Below are 23,559 nucleotides of genomic sequence, written 5' to 3' on the forward strand. Positions count from 1 at the left end.
TTATAAACAGCCATAATCCTAATCTACTCAACCTCTCTTCATAGCTAGTGCCCTCCAAATAGGCAACATCCTGTTGAACCTCCTCTGCACTCTCTCCAAAGCATCCACATCCTTTTGGTAATGTGGTGACCAGAACGGTACGCAGTATTCCAAATGTAGCCAAACCAAAGTCTTATACAACTGTAACATGACCTGCCAACTCTTGTACTCAATACCACACCCGATGAAGAAAAGCATGCTGTATGCCCTCAGCCTCCAACGCTTCAGGGAGAATAGCCCCAGCCTCTTCAGCCTCTCCGTCTTTAGCCTAAACCTTCCAACCCTGGGCAACAAAGAACAAAGAAAATTACAGCACAGGAACAGGCCCTTCGACCTCCAAGCCAATGCTGATCCAGATCCTTTATCTAAACCTGTCGTCTATTTTCTAAGGGTCTGTGTCCCCCTGCTCCCTGCCCATTCATGTATCTGTCTAGACACATCTTAAATTACATTTCCGTGCCTGCCTCTATAACCTCCTCTGGTAACCCGTTCCAAGCACCCACCACTATCTAGGTAAAAAACGTTCCATGCATATCTCACTTAAACTTTTCCTCTCTCATTTTGACCCCTCGTGACCCCTTGTAATTGAGTCCCCCACTCTGACAAAAAGCTTCTTGCTATCCACCCTGTCTATACGTGTCATGAATTTGTAGACCTCAATCAGGTGCCCTCTCAACCTCTATCTTTCTAATGAAAATAATCCTAATCTACTCAACCTCTCTTCATAGCTAGTGCCCTCCAAATAGGCAACATCCTGTTGAACCTCCTCTGCACTCTCTCCAAAGCATCCACATCCTTTTGGTAATGTGGTGACCAGAATGGTACGCAGTATTCCAAATGTAGCCAAACCAAAGTCTTATACAACTGTAACATGACCTGCCAACTCTTGTACTCAATACCACACCCGATGAAGAAAAGCATGCTGTATGCCTTCTTGACCACTCTATTGACCTGTGTTGCCACCTTAGATAACAATGGACCTGAACACCTAGGTCTCTCTGTACATCAATTTTCCTCAAGACTTTTCCATTTGTTGAACTGGATGTTCCAAAATCCATCATCTCGCATTTGACCAGATTGAACTCCATCTGCCATTTCTCTGCCCAACTCTCCAATCTATATTCTGCTGTATTCTCTGACAGTCCCCTTCACTATCTGCTACTCCACCAATCTTAAGTGTCATCTGCAAACTTGCTAATCCAACCACCTCTACCTTTCTCCAATTAGTTATATTACAAACAACAGTGGTCTCAGCACGGATCCCTGTGGAACATCACTGGTCACAGGTCTCCATTTTGAGAAACTCCCTTCTACTATTACACTCTGTCTCCTGTTGCCCAGCCAGTTCTCTATCCATCTAGTTAGTACACCCTGGACCCCATGTGACTTCACTTTCTCCATCAGCCTACCATGGGGGAACCTTACCAAATGCCTTACAGAAGTCCATGTTTATGACATACAGTCCTTCCCTCATTAATCAATTTTGTCACTTTCTCAAAGAATTCTATTAAGTTGACAAGACATGATTTTCCCTGCATAAAACCATGTTGCCTATCATTGATACGCCCATTTTCTTCCAAATGCGAATAGATCCTCTCTCTCAGTATCTTCTCCAGCAGTTTCCCTACTACTGGTCAGGCTCACCAACCTATAATTACCTGGATTATCCCTTCTACGCTTCTTAAACAAGGAGGCAATATTAGCAATTCTCCAGTCCTCTGGATACCTCACCTTGTGACCAACATCCTTGTAAATCTTTTCTGAACCCTTTCAAGTTTCACAACATTGTTCTGAAAGGAAGGAGACCAGAATTGCACACAGTACTCCAATAGTGACCTAACCAATGTTCTGTACAGCCACAACATGACCTCCCAACTCCTGTACTCAACGCACTGACCAATAAAGGAAAGCATACCAAACGCCTTCTGCATTGTCCTGTCTACCTGGCACTCCACTTCCAAGGAACTATGAACCTGCACTCCAAGGTCTCTTTTTTCAGTGACACTCCCCAAGATCTTACCATTAAGTGTATAAGTTCTGTCCTGATTTGCCTTTCCAAAATGGAGCACCTTACATTTATCTAAATTAGACTCCATCTGCCACTCCTCGGTCAATTGGCCCATCTGATCAAGATCTGTGAGGTAACCTTCTTCGCTGTCTACTACACCTCAAATTTGGGTATTATCTGAAAATTTACTAACTATATCTCCTATGTTCACATCCAAATCATTAAATAAATGATAAAAAGCAGTGGACCCAGCATTGCTCTTTGTGGCACACTGCTGGTCACAGACCTCCAGTCTGAAAAGCAACCTTCCACCACCACTGTCTAGTGACCTTTCTGATATATGTGACTTTTCTAACAGATTACTTACAAGATTGCATACTTCTCTAAAAGTTTCACTCTAGTCTCAAAGAGAAACCTTCAAAGGAATTGTTTAAGTGAGTCACAAAAATTACAATCCTGAGTTTCCTTATTTACATCAATATTCCTGATGAAGGGTTGATGCCCGAAATGTTGACTCTCCTGCTCCTCAGATGCTGCGTGACCTGCTCTGCTTTTCCAGCACCACACTTCAGTATGTGCAGTCCTCACCTTCTCCTAGTGGTTCCATGGTCACCATCAGGCCAGATTTTTATTGAATTCAATTTTCACCACTTGCCACAAGGGGATTCAAACCCATGTCCCAGAGCATTGGCCAGTGTGTTTAGAGTAGATTAGATTCCCTACAGTATGGAAACAGGCCGTTCGGCCCAACAAGTCCACACTGATCCTCCGAAGAGTAACCCACCCAGACACATTCCCCTACCCTATATTTACCCCTGACTAATGCACCTAACACTATGGGCAAATTAGCATGGCCAATTCACCCGATTTGCACATCTTTGGATTGTGGGAGGAAACCCACGCAGACACAGGGATGGTGTGCATACTCTACATAGACAGTCGCCCAAGGCGGGAATCGAACCTGGGTCCCTGGTGCTGTGAGGCAGCAGTGCTAACCACTGAGCCACTGTGTTCTGCATTACTAGTCCAGTTGACATTAACTACACCACCATTCTCCCAAATTGTCATGATTTTGTTTTGTCATGCCTTTTTAAAGTGTCTTGGTATGTTTTCTTATGTTGAAAATAAGTTGCTTCTTACAAGAAAGCTGAGAGGTGTGAGGTGGATGTGAGAGGTGGATACCCTAAACTGACGTTCTTGCTCCTAATACACAAAAGGCTAGACTCAGTAATAACAATCATGAAACTAGCATTGATTGTCATAGAAACCGAAATGGTTCACTTGTGTAAATTAAGGAAGGAAATCAGCTGTTCTTACCTGATCTGACCGACATGAGATTCCTGACCCACAGCAGTGTAGTTGACACTCAATTGCTCTCTGAAATGGTCTAGAGAAAAGGGAATTAGGGATAGGCCACAATGCTAGCTTTTCCAGAATAAAGAAGAAAGAAATACAAAATCAGCTCCAGTGAAGCTAAGTGTACTAGCCTCAATGGGACTGCATGTGGATCTCATCTCTCCCTCCACCTACTGTACACATATCTCCCACCCAGCCCCACCCCAACTACCCCTAGTAGTTAAATGCAAAAGCTGATTCTTCTGGGTAATGTGGGAAAATCTGCAATATTTAATAGCATATTTGAAAACAAATTGTGTCTTCAAAATTATAAATAAAGAGTGATTCTGAGAGCAGGGGATGCTTTAAAATTCTATGCTATGGTTGTGTCATTATCCCTCTGCAGCATGACTTACTCACCTGCAGTGTTGATTCAGAGAACCCTCACTCTTAGGTGGCATTCCTGTAACAATATGAATGTCCCTGCAACAGAAATTCAGCAATATGTTATTTATTTTATTAACTCAAACCTGCAGAGCTTACTATAGTGCGGTAGTTAGAAATAGACATGAGGAACTTTCCCTGATACTAACTACAAGTTTATGCAACTAGAATTGACTGGTTTCAAATGCTAATTGGCTATAACATGCTTTATTTGGCTTGATTAAGAGGCAGAGAGGAAGTGGATTGCACACATCAGGTTGGTTTCCTGTGGCCTGTCAGGCATGCAAAGTTCACCTCCACATCACTGGAATGTCAGCTAAAAGTTGGGCTTGCAGGAAAGAGCAAGAATCACTCGTTAGAGTCCAGTCCAGCATTTTGAAAACCTTTAAAATAATGCTCTGATTGCCAATTTACTGCTGTATGGATGAATTTTAACATGGAGCAGGCAGGGGGTTGGGGAGAGTTGGGATTGAAATGAAATGGTCGCCAAGTGTTTGGAAGCTCACTCCAATCTGCTGACGTCATTCAAGTGAAGCAAGGATAAGGCGAGCAATCCGCTCTGAAGAGGTGGGATAGCACTTTAAATATGTTAATGAGGCCTTGGATTTAGAAGCAATGTCCTACATAGAACAGAGAACATTACAGCACAGTAAAGGCCCTTCAGCCCTCGATGTTGCACCGACCTGTGGAACCAATCTGAAGATCATTTATCCTACACTATCCCATTTTCATCCATAATTTATCCAATGACCATTTAAATGCCCTTAAAGTTGGCGAATCTACTACAGTTGCAGGCAGGATGTTCCATGCCCTACTACTCTCTGAGTAAAGGAATTACCCCTGACATCTGTCCTATATCTATCACCCCTCAGTTTAAAGCTATGTCCTCTTGTGCTAGCCATCACCATCTGAGGAAAAAGGTTCTCACTGTCCACCCTATCTAACCCTTTGATTATCTTATATGTCTTAATTAAGTCAGCTCTCAACCTTGTTCTCTCTAATGAAAACAGCCTCAAGTCCTTCAGCCTTTCCTCATAAGACCTTCCCTCCACACTCTGAAACCTTTCCTAAGCTTCCACATCCTTCCGATAATGCAGTGACCAGAACTGTACACAATACTTCAAGTGCGGCCGCACCAGAGTTTTGTTCAACTACAACATGACCTTGTGGCTCTGAAACTTAATCCCTCTACCAATAAAAGCTAACACACCGTATGTTTTCAGGGATCTATGTAAATGGACACCAAGATTTCTCTGCTCATCTATACTGCCAAGAATCTTACCATTAGCCCAGTACTCTTTATTCCTGTTGCTTCTTCCAAAGTGAATCACCTCACATTTTTCCACATAAACTCCATTGTCACCTCTCAGCCCAGCTCTGCAACTTATCTATGTCCCTCTGTAATCTGCAACATTCTCCAGCACTATCCATAACTTCACCGACCTTTGTGTCATCTGCACATTTACTCATCCAGGTCATTTATAAAAATGACAAACAGCAGCGGCCCCAAAAGAGATCCTTGCTGTACACACTAATAACTGAACTCCAAGATGAACATTTCCCATCAACCACCACCTTCTGTCTTTTTTCAGCTAGCCAATTTCTGGTTCATACCCCTAAATCACCCTCAATCCCATGCCTCCGTACATTGTGCAATAGCCTATCCTGGGGAATCTTATCAAACGCTTTACTGAAATCCATATACACTACATCAACCGCTTTACCCTCATCCAGCTGTTTGGTCACCTTCTCAAAGAACCCAAAAAGGTTTGTGAGGTGGGACCTACCCTTCACAAAACCATGTTGACTATCCCTAACCAACTTATTCCTTTCTAGATGATTATAAACACTATCTCTTATAACCTTTCCAAGACTTTACCCACAACCATCCTGTAGATGCTGAGGATGTGAAATAAAAAGAGAATATTCTGGAGGAACTCAATTAATCTGGCAGCATCTGTTGAGAGAGAAACAGAATATTTTGGATCTGATTTGCCTCTTGTGCTATAAGGCATAGAAGGAGAAGTAGGCCATTCAGCCCACTGAGTCTGCTCTGCCATTCAATGAGATCATGGCTGACCTGGTAATGCTCAACTCCACTTTCCCACCTGTTCCCACCATTCTTCATTCTCTTACTGATCAAATATTTATCTCAGCCTTGAATATACCTGACAGGCCAGTCTGTGCAGTCTCTGTGGTCAAGTCACTGAGTTATACTGCATGAAACAGATGCTTCGGACGGAAGCAACTCATCCACACCGACCAGATATCCTAAACCGATCCAAGTATTCCACAGATCACTAACCTCTGAGGTGATAAATTCCTCCTCATCCCTGTCTTAAATGATAATGCTGTCTGGGTGTAAACTCTCCCACAGAGGGCAACAACCATTCTACATGCTTGTCAAATTTCCTAAGAAACTTGTCTGTTTCAAAAGGTCACCTCTCATTCTTCAGACTCTTTTTCAGCAGAGGCGTCAGATTTCACCCGTTCCGTTAGTAGGTGCTTTGTACCCCATTGTAAAACAACACCTTGCCCCTAGAGTCAGAGATTTAACTCCTCTCTGGATGCATTCCCAAACCCCCAACTCACCCCAGTAAAACTGAGGGGGATCGGATGTGCCAGATTCAGCAGCCTCTACTCCAGCGATCCCCATCTTATGAGAAACCAAAATATTAAACAGGCTGACTTCTGACTTCTGTGCAGGGAACTTGCCAATGACATCAGACACACTGCTGCTCCTTCTGCTCGCTATCCTTGCTGCAAGTATGAATGAATGAATGAATGAACAAATGAATGAATGAATGAATAAAGCCGTAATTGTGGAGGCAACCTGAAAGATTTTCTGAGGGCTTGTGATTCAGAGGGTGGTCTACTTCAGTATGTTGTAAGGCACAGATGGTCCTGCAATGTGCCAGGAACAGTCTATCCTGTTCTGACTGCACAGTTTGCTTGCTTCCAGGGACTTCTTCTGTCCTTTCCCAGAAGCAGCTGCAAGCCGGATACTTGCAGTGTCATTCTGTTATGATCCTGGTTATGAGGATCTTTCTTATGATCTGATTTGATAAGCGGTAACATTTTAAAAAACAGAATGCGTGGGAGAATCAAGGATTGTAAAATAAGCAGCAGGATTCCGGATTGAATTGAAATTCAAAAAAAACATATTATACAAAGTTAAACAACAAAAAAGAAGGAATTATGATTAAATACATAGACAGAACATGTAAAATAATGTTTGTAAAGCATATATACTATGTATACAATTTAGACTCTAACATTTAGGATTCATGTTAGGTAAATACAAGTAAACAGACAAATTATGTTCAAACACTCTATATCCAATTTAAACAGTTGTTTCAGTTAAGACAGATCTCATCTTGATATTAGTGATATCGCGGATCATCAAACTCTGCCTTCTATATAAGGGATTCCTAATTCTCTTTTTTAAAACTCTAGCTTTGGAATGCCTTCAAACTCTCCAGCTTTCTCAAAGACAGATCCGGTCTTGCTGGTTCAATCTCTTCTGAAACACTGCTGGAGGTGGTTGTGTGGTGATAACGCCACTGAATTAAAACCAGTTTTGTGGACATGTGTTGACTTTCTACCCTGGCTAAGTTTGAATTCAAGTTTGAAAAGTGTGACACTGATGAAGGGCTTATGCCCGAAACGACAGTTCTCCTGCTCCTTGGATGCGGACTGACCTGCTGTGCTTTTCCAGTGCCACACTTTTCCCTCTGACTTTCCATTATCTGCAGTCCTCACTTTCCCCTAAGTTTGAATTCAATAAAGATTTGAAATTGAAAGCTAACCTCATGGCAACAATGTTAATTATTGTAAAAAACACTCTTGTTCAATATTGTAAATTAAAACAAAGAACTGCAATGCTGGATATCTGAAGCAAACACAGAAATTGCTGGAGAAATTCAGCCATCTGTGGGGAAAAAAAAGCAGAGGTAACATTTTGAGTTTGGTGAATCTTCATCAGAACTGTTAGCAGCTAGGAAAATGTGGCATTTATGCTGAAGCCAAAGGTGAGCAGATAAGTGGAGATGGAACCCAGTGAGAAAGAGAGACACATGAAAGAAGTAGGTAAACAAGGAGATTAATGGACAGCAGGCCAGAACAGAAGAGGAGCTAGAATAAGTGATAATAGGCTAAGAGTAGGAGAAAATGGGTGAGCTGTCTGAATGCAACCCATATAATGTGATAACGGGTCTAGGAGTATATGGGAATGGGTGAAAGCAACCCTCTTCATAACAGAACCAAGTTTCGGAGTGGGGGGGGGGGGGGTGGGGGGGATGGACATGCAAGGATGCAATCAGGCTGTCAGGTTATTGAAAACAATGTTAAGTCCCAGAGGCTGCATTGTGCCCAAGCAGAAAATGAGATGCTGTTCTTTGAGCTTGCGCTGAGGTTCACTGGAACACAGGAGCAGAACCTACCACAGAAATGTTGGTGTGGGAACATGGTGACATGTTAAAGTGGCAGGCAACTGGAATCTCAGGACCATTTTTGCAGACAGAACATAGGTGTTCTGTAAAGCAGTCACCCAGTCTGCATTTCAGTGGAGAGGAGATCACATTGTGAACGGCGAATTCAGTACATCAGATTGAATGAAGACACGCATATCACTGCTTCACCGAGAAAGTGAGTCTGAGACCTTGGATGGTGAGGAGGGAGGTAAACAGGCAAGTATTACACCTTCTGGATGGCATGAGAAGGTGCTATGGATGTGTAAGGAGATGTTGAAAATGGAGGAGGAGTGGACTTGAGTATCTCCGAGGGCGAGCAGCAACCTCAAACAAATGAATCCTAATCCAAACTTTTTGGCCATGGCGTGGAGCCACCACTCCCTGAGACTTCTCCTGAGCCCGAACAGCCTAAAGTCTTCTGTTGTGCTACCTTTCTGCTTCAGAACTCTTCCAGCTCTAAACTGCAATCAGCTTCTCCCCAAAAACACACACTCGGATAAATTGAAAACAAAGAAACTTCTTAAGCTCCACCCGTCTTTATGATGACGTAGCCTGCTCTGGACTGTTTTTAACTTGAACCTTAGTGGATTACTGAATGGTTTTAAGCTGATTTACCTCAAATTCCCTTTAGATTGCTATTACGGCAAGCTTTCAAAACACCGCATCTCAAGCTAAGTAAGCCAACCTGCTATTTTTATGACTCCATCTAAAATCAGAAGAGATCCTACAAAATATAGTGGCAAAAATGAAAGTTGGAAGTTTAGAATACACATTCAGTACAAACATATAAAAGACAAAGTATTAGAAGAATCTAGAGTAAGAATTAAAATGGATGGTATCACAAGTAGATACGTTTGTCCATTTAGGACAAATCATAACAGAAGATAATGGATCCAATGTCAAAGTTAGAAGAAGGATAGAACATGCCAGCAGTAACTTCATGAAGATGAAAGGTCTAATTAACAAGAAAAATCAAATTTGCAACAAGTAAAAATCTCATAAGCTCAATACATTTTATCCACTTTACTGTATGCATCAGAGACCTGGTCCAAAAGTAAAGATGTATTGATGAAAATAGACTCCATTGAAATATGGATGCTAAGACATATGCTTAAAATTATGCAGACCAACTGTAAGACAAATGGAGAGGTACTCTGAAATTCAAAGAGAAAGGAGAAAAAAACAAATTAATTTTAAGAAGTGACATCAGAAAAGAAAATGTCAGTATTTTGGTGACAGCTGAAAGCCACAAAGATCATAAGACCATAAGGTACAGAAGCAGAAAGAGGCCATTCAACCCCTCGTGTCTGCTCCATCATTCAATGAGATCATGGTCAATCCAATAATCCTCAATTCCACTTTCCTGCCTTTTCCCTATAACCTTACTAAATATCTATGTACACCCTGAATATACTAATGACTCAGCATCAGAAGTCCTCTGCAGTAGAGAATTACACAGATTTATTGTCCTCAAAGAATAATTTCCTCATTTCTATCTTAAATGTGCACCTCCTATTCTGAGATTATGCCCTCTGGTCCAAAAGTCTCCCATAAGAGGAATCTTTCCACATATTTCTTCTACAGTAGAAAATGGAAGGCAGCAGAAAAATGGTTGCTTTAAAGTAGTTAGATGACAATGTCACACAATGGTTGCAGATAAGAAACAGTGGATGTGTGAGGATGCACAAGATAGAGGAACATGACAGATGTTCTTGGTAGGAGTAGCTACGAGGATGAATGGGAGGATCTGATACATTTGAATATCCAAGCAACAAATTATGAAAGGTTATTCAGATATAAGAAGTAATCAAAAAGGCTTCATTACAAGCATGCTAGAACACAAAAGAAGATATTATATTTAGTTTACAGAGCTTTGCTAAGACCCTATTTGGAGTATGTATTCAGGAAGGACATATTGACTTTGGAATGACTCCAGCACAGAATCATCCAGATGATATCAAGCTTAAAGAGTTAAATGAGGACTAGCTGCATAAACTTGATTGTATTATCTTGAGTTTAGAGGATTGATGGTTGATTTAAAAAATTGTCAATGGATTGGATGTGTTAATACAGAAAAAGTATTTCTTCTCATAAAGGGGGAAATCATAAAAATAGAAATAAGTCATTCAAGTCAGTCTTGCATCTGTGGTCAGCAAGGTATTGGAAAGAATTCTGAGGGATAGGATTTATGACTATTTGGAAAAGCATAGCGTGATTAAAGGCAGTCAGCACGGTTTTGTGAGGGGCAAGTCATACCTCACAAATTCTACTGAGTTATTTGAGGAGGTGACAAGACAGATCGATGAAGGTCGAGCAGTGGATGTGGTGTATGTGGACTTCAATAAGGCATTTGACAAGGTTCCCCCATGGTTGGCTCATTCATAAAGTCAGGAGGTATGGGATACTGGGAGATTTGACTGTCTGGATTCAGGATTGGTTGGCTGACAGAAAGCAGAGAGTGGTTGTAGGTGGAAAGTATTCTGCCTGGAGGTCAGTGGTGAGTGGGGTTCAACAAGGCTCTGTTCCTGGGTCTCTGCTCTTTGTAGTTTTTATAAATGACTTGGATGAGGAGGTTGAGGGCTGGGTTAGTAAATTTGCCGATGATTATTGCAGGCTGCAGCGAGACATGGACAGGATGCAGAGCTGGGCTGAGAAATGGCAGATGGAGTTCATCTTGGATAAACGTGAAATGATGCATTTTGGAAGGTCGAACTTGAGTGCTGAATATAGGATTAAAGACAGGATTCTTGGCAGTGTGGAGGAATAACGGGATCTTAGTGTTCAAAACTATCCTGCAAGTTTGTTTGCAATGTTTGTGCAATCCATTATCCAGTTGAGCACTAGCATGCAGAAAGGATTCTGTACTTTTCAGTTTACCAGTATCCAGCCTCATTTTCATTCAAATACAGCAGCAGCAAGCAGATCTGAAGTACCTCTCAGAATTCCTTCCATTGTCAATGTTGAGGAACTGAGGCTGGTGGAAGCAGAGTCATTATGGACATTTAAGTGACTGCTGGACAAGCATACAGACAGCAGTGAATTGAGGGGTGCGTAGGTCAGGTTATTTTATTTTAAGTTAGGAATAATCCTCGGCACAACATCGTGGGCTGAAGGGCCTGTTCTGTCCTGTACTTTTCTATGTTCTATGTTCTAAGAAAGAAATCAGAGAGCATATTTGCACAAAAAGTGCAATCTGCAATCCTCTCAGAGAGAAGGCAGTGGGAGACAGGACATTTAAAACTTTTAGGACTGACAATGTTAGATATTTATTAGCAAAGGATTTCAAGGGATGTGGATCAGAGTCTAATAAATGGAATTGGGATACAAATCAACAATGCTCTAATTGAATGATGGAACAAGCCCAAGGGGTTGAATGGCCCACTTATTCTGTGATTTCTATTGCACAGCCAGATGTTTATTGGATCCATTATGCATTATTCTCCCAATTACACCTACAATTACAAATAAGCAGATTGTTCTCATGTGGTGGTATGTAAACTTCAGTTCCTCAACATTGACAATAAAGGGACCAAAATTACTCACATAGAGTTATAGAGTCATACAGCATAAAAACAGTCATTTTGGTACAACTCATCCATTCCAACCAAGTTTTCCAATCTAGTCCCACTTGCCTGCATTTGGCCAATATCCCTCTAAATCTTTTCTATTCATGTATTTGTCTAAATATCTTTTAAATGTTGTAACTGTATCTGCATCTACCACTTCCTCTGGCAGTATGTTCCACATATGAATCACTCTTTGTGTGAAAAAGTTGTACCTCAGATCCCTTTTAAACCTTTCTCCTCTCACCTTACAATTATGCGGTCCAGTTTTGAACCCTCCAACCCTAGGGAAAATACCCCTAATATTCATTTTATCCATGCACCTCATGATCTTATTAACCTATTTAAGGTCACCCTTCAACATCTTATGCTCCAGTAAAAGAAGCCCCAGCTTACTCAGCCTCTCCTTATAACTTAAACCTCCAGTCCTGATAAAATTCTTGTAAATCTTTTCTGTATCCTCTCCAATCTAATAATGTTCCTTGTAAAGCTGGGCAACCAGAACTGTATGTAGTACTCCAAAAGTGGCCTCACCAACATCATGTACAACTGCAACATGACCTCTCAATGCTCAATGAAGGCAAGCATGCTAAATGCCTTCTTTACCATTCTGTTTATCTGTGATGCAACTTTCAATGAACTATGTACCTGAATCCTTAGGTCTTTCTGTTCTACAACACTGTCCAGGGCCTGACCATTGACTATGCAAGTCTTGCCCTTGTTCAGCTTACTAAGATGTAACAGCTCACATTTATCTAAATTGAACCCCATTTGCCATTCCTCGGCCCAGTTCTCTACATCTGGTCTCACCAGTGCCTTGTACATTTGCATAAGACTTTCCTACTCGTATACTCCAACCACCTTGAAATAAGAGCCAACATTCCATTAGACTTTCTATTACCCATCGCACCTGTGTGCTAGCTTTCTGTGTTTCATGGACAAGTATCCTCAAGTCCCTCTGCATTGCAACTTTATGCAATTTTCTCCATTTAAATAATACCATGTTCTGTTTTGCATTAGAGCATAGAACATAGAATTGTACAGCACAGGAACTGCCCTTCGGCCCACGATGTTGTGCCGAACATGATGCCAAATTAAACTAATCCCTTTTACCTGCCCTTGGTCCCAATCCCTCCATATTGCATATTCATGTGCTTACAAAAGTCTCTTAAACAACCCTGTAATATCTGCCTTCACTACCAGCCCTGGCAATGCACTCCAAACTTCTGCCACTTTCTTGTAAAAATCCTGCCCCTCTCATCTCCTTTGAAATTTCACCCTCTCACCTTAAAAGCATGCCTCCTTGTTTTAGACATTTCAACTCAAGGAAAAAGATTCTTGCATCAACTCTATCTATGCATCTCATAATTTTATAGACTTCGACCCAGTCTCCCCTCAGCATCCGCTGCTCCAGAGAAAACAATCTGAGTTTTTCTAGCCTCTCCTTACAGCTCATACCCTCTAATCCAGGCAGCATCTTAGTAAACCTCACCTACACCCTTTCCAAAGCCTCCACAGCCTTCCTGTAATGGGGTGACCAGAATTGAATGCAATACTTTGAGTGTGGCCTAACCAAAGTCTTATAAAACTGCAATGTGACATCCTCATTCTTGTACTCAACTCTCGACCAATAAAGGCAAGCATGTATATGCCTTTTTTAAGACCCTATCTACTTGTGTAGCCACTTTCAGGGAGCTATGGACGTGAACCCCAAGATCCCTCTGTACATCAATGTTGTTCAGGGTCCTGCCATTAACTGTACACTTTTCTTTAATATTTGATCTCCCAAAGTGCAGCACATCATACTTACTTGGATCAAACTCCATCTGCCATTTCTCTGCCCATTTCCGCAACTGATCTATATCCAGCTACATCCTTTGACAACTCCACCGATCTTTGTATCGTCTGCAAACTTACTTACCTACCCATCTAGATTTTCATCCAAACAATTTACAGAGGAACCTCGATTACCTGAATGTTGATTATCCAAATGTTGGATTATCTGAACAAGATTGCAAAGTCCTGATGTTTGGCTAAACTGTGTTATCTGGCATGCGATTATCTGAACAAAATTCTCCCCGCCCATATTGTTTGGATAATCAAGGTTCCTCTGTATATGTATCACAAACAGCTGCTAATATGGATCACGGGGGATCACCATTAGTCACGGACCTCCAGCCTGAAAAACACCATTTCACCACTACCCTCTGTCTCCTATGGGCAAGCCAATTCTGAAGCCGCACAGCCGAGTCACTGTGGATCCCATGCATCTTAATCTTCTGGGAGAGCCTACCATGAAGGACCTTGTTCAAAGCTTTATTAAAATACATGTAGACAACATTCATGGCTCTACCCTCCTCAATTGCCTTTGTCACCTCCTTGAAAAATTCAATCAAATTAGACTGCCCTGCACAAAGCCACACTGATTGTCCCTTAATAGGCCTTGCTTTTCCAAATGCATGTAAATCCTATCCGAAAGAATTCTGTCCAATAGCTTCCCAAAAATACCTTCCAAAATGAAAACTGCACATTTTGTCACATAATACTCCATTTGCCAACTTGTTGCCCACTTACTTAATCTATCAATTTCTCTCTGTAAACTGTATATCCCTCACAACCCACCCTTGCACTTGTTTTTATGTCATCTGCAAATTTCCCTACAGTACATTTGCTCCCTTCTTCCAAGTCACTAATATATATTGTAAACAGTTAAATCCCAGCACTGATCTCTGTGCAATCCGGATGCTTACAGTTGGCTAACCTAAAGAAGAACCCCCTGTGCCCAGTAATTCAACAAGGCAGCTCTTCACTACCTTCCAAAGAACAACTAATAACAAATGCTGCCCAGCCAGTGAAGCCCAGAACCCATGAATGGTTTTCTAAGAACCCATATCCTACGAAAGAATAAATAAAATAATAATTTGAGATGTTGCTTGCTCTAAACTGGAAGGATTCTGCCAAAAAGAAGCTCATGGCAAACAGTCACCTTTAAAGCCACTGGCAACACAGTCCTCGCCCTACTCCGAAGTTGTAGATTTGTCTGCACCAGGCAGACTTGAACAGAGTTCTGAGGAAGGGTAACTTGACCCGAACCATTAACTCCGATTTCTCTCCACAAATGCGGCCAGACCTGCTGAGCTCTTCCTGCACTGGAGCTGAAGTAAGAGAATTGCTGTCTGCTAGCTGGGTGGATATAGCCTCCTGCTAAAGTGCAGCACCACCTCCTCTTTTACACCCTCCCCTGTGCTACCTGAAGATCCTATACAAGGGAACATTAAATTGCCAGTTCTTATCCTTGATCAACCGCAATCGATCAAGCACATGGCACTGTGAATAATCCAGAGATTATAACCTTTGAGGTCCTGCTGTTTAGTCTGCTGTCTAGAACAAAGAACTAAGAACAAAATATCACAGGAACAGGCCCCGCGGCCCTCCAAGCCTTCGCCAACATATTTTGCCCTTGCATACTAAAATTGTCCTCACTAAAAGGTCCTTATCCCTCTATTCCCTTCCTATTCATGTATTTGTCCCGGTGTTTCTTGAATGTTGCTATTGTATCTGCTTTCACCACCTCCTCTGGCAATGCGTTCCAGGCCCTTTGTGTGAAAAATCTTCCTCGCACATCCTTTTTAAACTCCTACTCCCCGCACCTTGAACCTGTGTCCCCGAGTAATTGACCCTTCCGCCCTGGGAAAAAACATCATAATTTCCATTCTATCCATGCCATTCACAATCTTAGAAACTTGTACCAAGTCACCCCCATACCAGGCAACATCCTGGTAAACCTTTTCTATACCCTCTGCAAGCATCCACATCCTTCCAGCAGTGTGGTGACCAGAAATTTACACAATTTTTCAAGTGTGGCCTAACTAATGTTCTATAAAGCTGCAGCATATCATGTCTACCCTTTTACTCAATGCCTTTTCCAATGAAGTTGAAACTTTATTGCTGGAACAGCACAGCAGGTCAGGCAGCATCCAGGGAACAGGAAATTCGACGTTTCGGGCACAGGCCGAAACGTCGAATCTCCTGTTCCCTGGATGCTGCCTGACCTGCTGTGCTGTTCCAGCAATAAAGTTTCAACTTTGATCTCCAGCATCTGCAGACCTCACTTTCTCCTTTTCCAATGAAGACAAGCATGCCATTGGCCTTTTTTACTACCTTATCTACTTGTGTTGCCACCTTCAGTAGCTCCCTAGGTACTTGATGCAATATTTCATCCCTCATTCTACCTACCAAAACATAACATGACCTCTGTCTTATTACCTTTCCCCTTCAGATGCTCTTGCAGTTGCTCAGTAACATCCCTGGCACCAGGGAGGCAACAAACTATCCTGGAGTGAAGACTGCGGCCACAGAAACACCTGTCTGTTTCCCTATCTAGTGAATCCCCTATCCATAAGACATAGGAACAGAGTTAGGCTATTTGAGTCTTCTCTACATTCGACCATGGCTGATACTTTTCTCAACCCCTTATTAATCAAGAACCTATTTATCTCTGTCTTAAATACACTCAATGACATGGCCTCCACACGCCTCTGTGGCAATGAATTCCAAAGATTCACCACTATCCAGCTGAAGAACTTCCAAGGTTGTCCCTTCACTCTAAGGATGTGCCCTCGGGTCCTAATCTTTCCTAGTAGTGGAAATATCTTTTCCATGTTTAGTCTAAGCAGGCCTATCAGTATTCTGTAAGTTTCAGTCAAATCCACCTGCATCCTTCCAAACTCCATCGAGTACAGAACCAGAGTAGTCAACCACTCCTCATATGACAGGCCCTTCATCTCTGGGATTATTCTTGTAAACACCTCTGGACCCCCTCCAAGACCAGCATATACTTTCTTAGAATTGGGGCCTAAAACTGCTCACAATATTCCAAACGCAGTCTGACCAGAGCCTTACAAAGCCTTAGCAGTGCATCCCTGTTCTTGTATTCTAGCTCTGCTGAAATTTTGCATTTGATATCACAATGCTCATGTTTTCTTTTACAGTTAGCCTACTTGTGGTGCCACAAGCTTGGCTCTGTCTAGACTCCCTTGAGGAACCAGTGCTGTCATCAGCTTCCAAAATGAACAATCAACATTTAAGCAGGACCCCAAGGAACTCCTGTGCAACCTGCCTGATCCTCTTTGACTGCTTGGTGGTCACCCATTCTCTTCTTCCCTCCAGGGACTTACTAAACTGGCACCCTATGGTGGTTACAAATTTGATTGAACTTTTCAATGAAGTGTGCAAATGAAGTGGTGCAGTTGCTGAATATATGAATTTCAGCAAACCCACATGGGAGACTGATAAAGAAGGTAAAAGCACATGGGATCCAAGGTAACTTGATGAGTTGGATCCAAAATTGGCTTAGTGGTGGGAGTGTATTCCTGATGAAGGGCCTTTGCCCGAAACATCGATTTTACTGCTCCTCGGATGCTGCCTGAACTGCTGTGCTTTTCCAGCACCACTAATTCAGAATCTGGTTTCCAGCATCTGCAGTCATTGTTTTTGCCTTAGTGGTGGGAGACACTGTGTGTGACTGGAGGCCAGAGTCTTAGTGGCATTGAATCATAGAATCCCTACAGTGTGGGAACAGGCCCTTTGGCCCAACAAGTCCTGACTGACCCTCTGAAGAGTAACACACCCAGACCTATTCCCTTTACCCTATATTTATTCCTGACTAATGCATCTTGCTTACACATCTCTGAACACTATGGGCAATTTAGCACAGCCAATTCACCTAACCTGCACATCTTTGGACTGTGTGAGGAAACCGGAGCACCCAAAGGAAACCCACGTAGACACCGGGAGAATGTGCAAACTCCACACAGACAGTCGCCTGAGGCTGGAACTGAACCCAGGTTCCTGTGAGGCAGCAGTGCTAACCATTGAACCACCATGCCACCCCAAACATAGGCATTCATAGAGATCAGTCCTACGTCTCTTATTGTTCATGATATATATAAATGATATTGAAGAAAATGTGGCGTGATGATAAATAAGTTTGCGGATGACAAATTTATGGATTTCAGCAAGGTGTTCAACCAGGTTCCATATGGTAGACTGGTTAGCAAGGTTAGATCACATGGAATCCAGGAAAAGCTAGCCATTTGGATACGAAATTAGTTTGAAGGTAAAAGACAAAGGGTGGTGGTTGAGGAATGTTTTTCAGACTGGAGGCCTGTAACCAGCACTGTGCCGCAAGGATCGGCGCTAGATCCACTACTTTCTATCTTTTATACAAATTATTTGGATGTGAATATAGGAGGCATGGTTAGTAAGTTTGCAGATGACACCAAACTTGGTGGTGTAGTGGACTGTGAAGAAGGCTAAGAGGTGTCGCATTTTGGTAAGGCAAATCATGGCAGGACATATACACCAAACAAAGAGACTTTGGTACATTTGCCTTTATTGGTTAATGAATTGAGTATAGGAGTTGGGATGTCACGTTGTAGTTGTACAGGACATTGGTTTGGCCACTTTTGGGATACTCTGTTCAATTCTGGTCTCCTTGATACCAGGAATATGTTGTGAAACTTGAAAGGGTTCAGAAAAGATTTATAAGGATATTGCCACGGTTGGAGTGTTAGAGCTATAGAGAGAGGCTGAATGGGCTGAGGCAATTTTCTTGAGAAAGTCAGAGGCTGAGGGGTGACCTTCCAGAGGTTTATAAATTCATGAGGGGTGAATAGACCAGGTCTTTTTCCCGGGATAGGAGAGTTCTAAACTAGAAGGTATAGGTTAAAGGTGAGAAGGAAAAGATTTAATAGGGACCTAAGGGTTAACCTTTTCACATGGAGGGTGGTGCATGTGTGGAATGAATTCCCAGAGGACGTGATGGAGGCTAGTACAATTACAACATCTGAACTGATACATGAATAGGAAGGGTTGAGATGGATATGGTCCAAATGCTGGCAAATGGGACTAGATTCATTTAGAATATCTGGTTGGCATAGACGAATTGGATCTGTTTTTGTGCTATACAACTCTATGACTGTATGATCCAAAGATTGCCTCGATGGTTGTTAGTGAGAAAGAAAGTCTTAGGAGATATATATGGATTGGTCAGATGAGCAGATCCAGTGGCAGATAGAATTTCACCCTGATAAATGAAAGGTGATGCACTTTGGAAGAAGTAACAAGACAAAGGAGTAAGACAAGACTTTAGGAAGCTTAGAGGAACAGAGGGATCTTGGGGTTCTTGTCTATAGATCCCTGAAGGCAGCTGGACAGGTTAATAGGGCATATAAGAAGGTATTTGGGACAGTTGTCTTTAACAATTGTGACATAGATTATAACAGCAGGGAGGTCATGTTGGAGCTGTAAAGGACTTTGGTTAGGCACAGCTGGAGTATTGTTCGCATTTCTGGTCGTTGCACCATAGGAAGAATGGGATTGCACTGGAAAGGATGCAGAGGAGATTCGCCAGGATGTTACCTGGGAAGGAGCAGTTCAGCTATGAAAAAACACACATGAATTTCTTTAGAGCAGAGAAGGGTCTGATTGAAACGTTTAAATGTATGAGGGGCATGGACAGAGTTGATAGGAATTAGCTGTTCCCTTTAGTTGAAGAGTGAATAATGAGGTGTAATTTTAATGTAAAAGTGAGGACATTTAGCAGGGATTTGAGGAATTTTCTTTTCAAACAAAGGCTAGTGGGCATCTGAAGAAGGGTAGTTGAGGCGTGACACCTCAAAACCCTTATAAAGTGTTTGGATGAGCACTTAAAATTTCACAACATTCAAGGCTATGGGCCAAGTGCTGGAAAGTGAAACTACTGTAGATTTAGAGTAGTTTTTTTGTTGGTACAAACTTGATGGGCCAAATGCCTCTTCTGTACTGTATGATTCTATGACAGCCCTTTTCCCCTCACTCTCCTCCCTCTTTGTGCAGCATTGCTTCACTTGCACTTTCCTGAATGCTGCAGGCTAGGAGGGATGAAAACAATAGCACCCTTGGCTGGCAGCAAGTATTGTGACCAGAAACCTTGAAGTGAGAACTGAGGCGTTCATTATATACATCAACACTGCCTCAGACTTCACACCAACTTGAATTAAAAATACAAGCCACTTTAACTATCTCAGCAACAATCAACAAAATAACCTTTCACAATCCCTTTAAAAATTCTTTAACTATTAGAGTATTTGTATTTCCTTACATTCAATTGTCATACAATAGAATGAAAGCAGATTGCAGATGAACCAATTTGAGTTATTCAGTGGTCAAAAGTGTTGTATAAACTGTACAAATATAACAATGAACATCACCTACAATCTTTGTGGCTTAATGCCTTTGTTAGCCTGATTCAATAAGTGATCATAAACTTATGTGAGCCTCAGCACATAGAACAATTCTTTCTGGCATCACTAAACAAAGATTCATGAGTAATCTTGGATTTAAGTGTATATCATGATAATATATTAATGTATTATTTATGTATTCACTAGCTATATAATGCTTATAAAGTCAGATTTAACATTAAGGAAACCAATTGATGTGCATGGAAGCTACAAAATGAAACACTTAAAATAGGGTGTCTATGAAGGATAATGTTTATCATTCCATACTATAGAAGAGAATATATGAACATGAGCACAGCAGATGTTGTTACTGCACAAGTCAGATCCCGGAGAGGAACATGGCTTGATAGGTCATGTTTTTATAGTCAGCAAACTTTCTGCATGGGAAAATAGTCAGCATGACTTTGTGGATGGGAAATCCTGTCTCAAAACTTGATTGAGCATTTTGAAGAGTGACAAGATGATAGGTGAAGGCAGAGTGGTAATTGTTGTCTACGGTTTTCAACAAGGTTCTGCATAGTAAGATTGGATGACATGGAATCCAGGCAGAGATAGCCAACAGGAGAGAAAATTGGCTTCATAGTAGGAGACAGAGGATGGTAGTGGAGGGTTGTTATTCAGACTGGAGGTCTGTGGACTAGTGGTGTGCTGCAAGGATCGCTGCTGGGTCCACTGTTGTTTATCATTTATATAAACGATTTGGATGAGAATATGGGAGACATGGTTAGTAAGTTTGTGGTTGACAGCAAAATTGGTGGCATAGTCGATAGTGAAGAAGGTTATCTAAAACTACAAGAGGATCTTGATCATCTGAGCCAGTTGGCTGAGGAATGACAGATGGATTTTAATTTAGATAAATGTGAGGCGTTGCAGTTTGGTAAGACAAACCAGGGCAAGACTTACACAGTTAATGATTAAAGGTACAGGTATATACCTCCTTGAAAGTGGTGTCAGAAGTAGACAGGGTAGTGAAGAAAATGATTGGCATGCTTATCTTCATCAGTCAGAGCATTGAGTACACCAGTTGAGAGGTCATGTTATGGCTGTACAAGACATTAGTAAGGCCACATACAATTCTGGTCGCCGTGCTATTGCAACAGTGTTACTAAATTGGAAAGGTTGCAAAAACGATTTACAAGGGTGTTACCGAGACTGGAGGGTTTGAGTTATAAAGAGAGACTGGATAGGCTAGGATTCCCACAGCTACCAGGACTACACCTCTTCCCACCCTGCCTCCTGTAAAAACGCTATTCCTTATTTCCAATTCCTCTGCCTCTACTGCTTCCTGGAGAACTAATTCCACCACAGAATACACCAGATGACCTCCTTCTTCAAAGACCACAATTTCCCCTCCCACGTGGCCAATGATGCCGCCCAGTGCATCTCATCCACTTCCCGCACCTCCACCCTTGAACTCCACCCCTCCAATCGCAAGGACAGAAACCCCCTGGTCCTCACCTTCTACCCCACCAACCTCCGTATCTGTCGCATCATCCTCCGCCATTTCCGTCACCTACAAATGGACTCCAATACAGATATATTTCCCTCCCCTCCCCTCCCCTATCTGCTCTCCATAAAGACAGCTCACTCTGCGACTCTCTTATCAGGTCCACGTCCCCCATCAACCACTGTCCCCGCCCGGCACCTTCCCCTGCCACTGCAGCTTTTGCAAAACCTGCACCCACACCTTCACCCCTCACCTCCGTCCAGGGCCCCAAAGGAGTCTTCCACATTCATCAGAGATTTACCTGCCCTTCCACACATCATTTACTGTATCCATTGCTCCCGCTGCGGTCTCCTCTACATTGGGGAGACAGGACATCTGCTTCAGAGAACATCTCCGGTACACCCACACCAACCAACCAACCCACCGCCTTGTGGCCGAACACTTAAACTCCCCCTCCCACACCGGCAACGACATACAGGTCCTGGGCCTCCTCCTCCGCCACACCCTCACCACACAACACATGGAGGAAGAACGCCTCATCTTCTACCTTGCAGCCCTCCAACCACACAGCATCAATATGGATTTCACCAGTTTCCTCATTTCCCCTCCCCCAATCTTATCTCAGTTCCAACCTTCCAACTTGGCACCACCCTCATGAACTGTCCTACCTGCCCATCTTCCTTCCCACCTATCGACTCCACCCTCCTCTCCAACCTGTCATCATTACCCCTACCTCTGTCCACCTATCGCATTCTCAGTTACCTTCCCCCTAGCCCCGCCACTCTCCCATTTATCTCTCCACACCCTCGAATCATGATCCCTATTCCTTATGAAGGGCTCTTGCCCAAAACGTCAGTTCTCCTGCTTCTCGGATGCTGCCAGACCTGCTATGCTTTTCGAGAACCCCACTCTAGATGAGGACATTTTTTCCTGGAGTGTAGGAGGCTGAAGGGTGGCCTTATAAAGATTTATAAAATCATGAGGAGTGCAGACAACATGAATAGCTGTGGTATTGTCCCTAAGGTAGGGAAGACCAAAGTTAGGGGGCATAGGTTTATGGTGAGAGGGGAAAGATTTAAAAGGGACCTGAGGAGCAATTTTTCACACAGAGGGTGGTGTGTATATAGAGTCATAGAGCCCATTAGATATCCAGCATGGAAACAGACACTTCAGTCCAACACATCCATGCCAACCAGCATAAATCTAGTCCCATTTGCCAGCACTTGGCCCATATCCCTCTAAACCCTTCCTATTCAAATATCCATCCAGATGCCTTTTAAATGTTGAAATTATACCAGCCTCCATCACTTCCTCTGGTAACTCATTCCATTCACGCGCCACCCTCTGCGTGAAAATGTTGCTTAGGTTTAAAAGGAACCCTTAGTTTGCTTTTAAATCTTTCCCCTCTCACCTTAAATCTATGCACTTGAGTTTTGGACTCCCCTACTCCTGGGAAAAGACCTCGTGTATTTATCTAATCCATGCCCCTCATGGTTTTATGAACCTCTATAAGGTTACCCCTCAACCTCCAACGCTCCAGGAAAAACAGCCTCAGCCTATTCAGCCACTCCCTAGAACTCAAACCTCCAACCCTGCGGACATCCTTGTAAATCTTTTCTGAACTCTTTCAAGTTTCACAATATCCTTCCTGTAGCAGGGAGACCAGAATTGCACGTAGTACTCCAGTCGGGGACTAATCGAGGAAGTCAATCCGAGTGTTCCGCAACAGGAAACCCTGGATGAATCAGGACATACAGAACCTGCTAAAAACCAGACATGAGACCTTCAGATCAGGAGACCCACTCAATTATAAGGAATCCAAGTATGACCTTTGCAGAGCCAATAAGACAGCCAAGGACCAACACCGATCCAAACTGGAGACTCAGACAGACACTTGGCGACTATGGCAAGGACTGAATGACATCACAGGTTATAAAAAGAGACAATGCAGACAATCACATATCCC

General features: G+C 42.5%; 1 protein-coding gene across 1 annotated transcript in view; it reads right to left on the minus strand.

Annotated features, from left to right (window-relative positions):
• Window positions 1-23,559, minus strand: part of LOC148150013 (uncharacterized) — a 142,102-nt gene that overhangs the window by 12,553 nt on the left and 105,990 nt on the right. Inside the window, exons 4-5 of the mRNA XM_087987767.1 lie at window positions 3,803-3,865; window positions 3,365-3,434 (exon numbers count right to left, since the gene is read on the minus strand). Coding sequence (XP_087843893.1) covers window positions 3,365-3,434; window positions 3,803-3,865 — 133 coding nt within the window. The remainder of the gene's footprint in view (window positions 1-3,364; window positions 3,435-3,802; window positions 3,866-23,559) is intronic.

This window comes from Chiloscyllium plagiosum, unplaced genomic scaffold (assembly GCF_037043375.1).
Source record: "Chiloscyllium plagiosum isolate Xiang-an unplaced genomic scaffold, Cpla_swu_hap1 HiC_scaffold_5, whole genome shotgun sequence".
Classification (NCBI taxonomy): Eukaryota; Metazoa; Chordata; class Chondrichthyes; order Orectolobiformes; family Hemiscylliidae; genus Chiloscyllium; species Chiloscyllium plagiosum.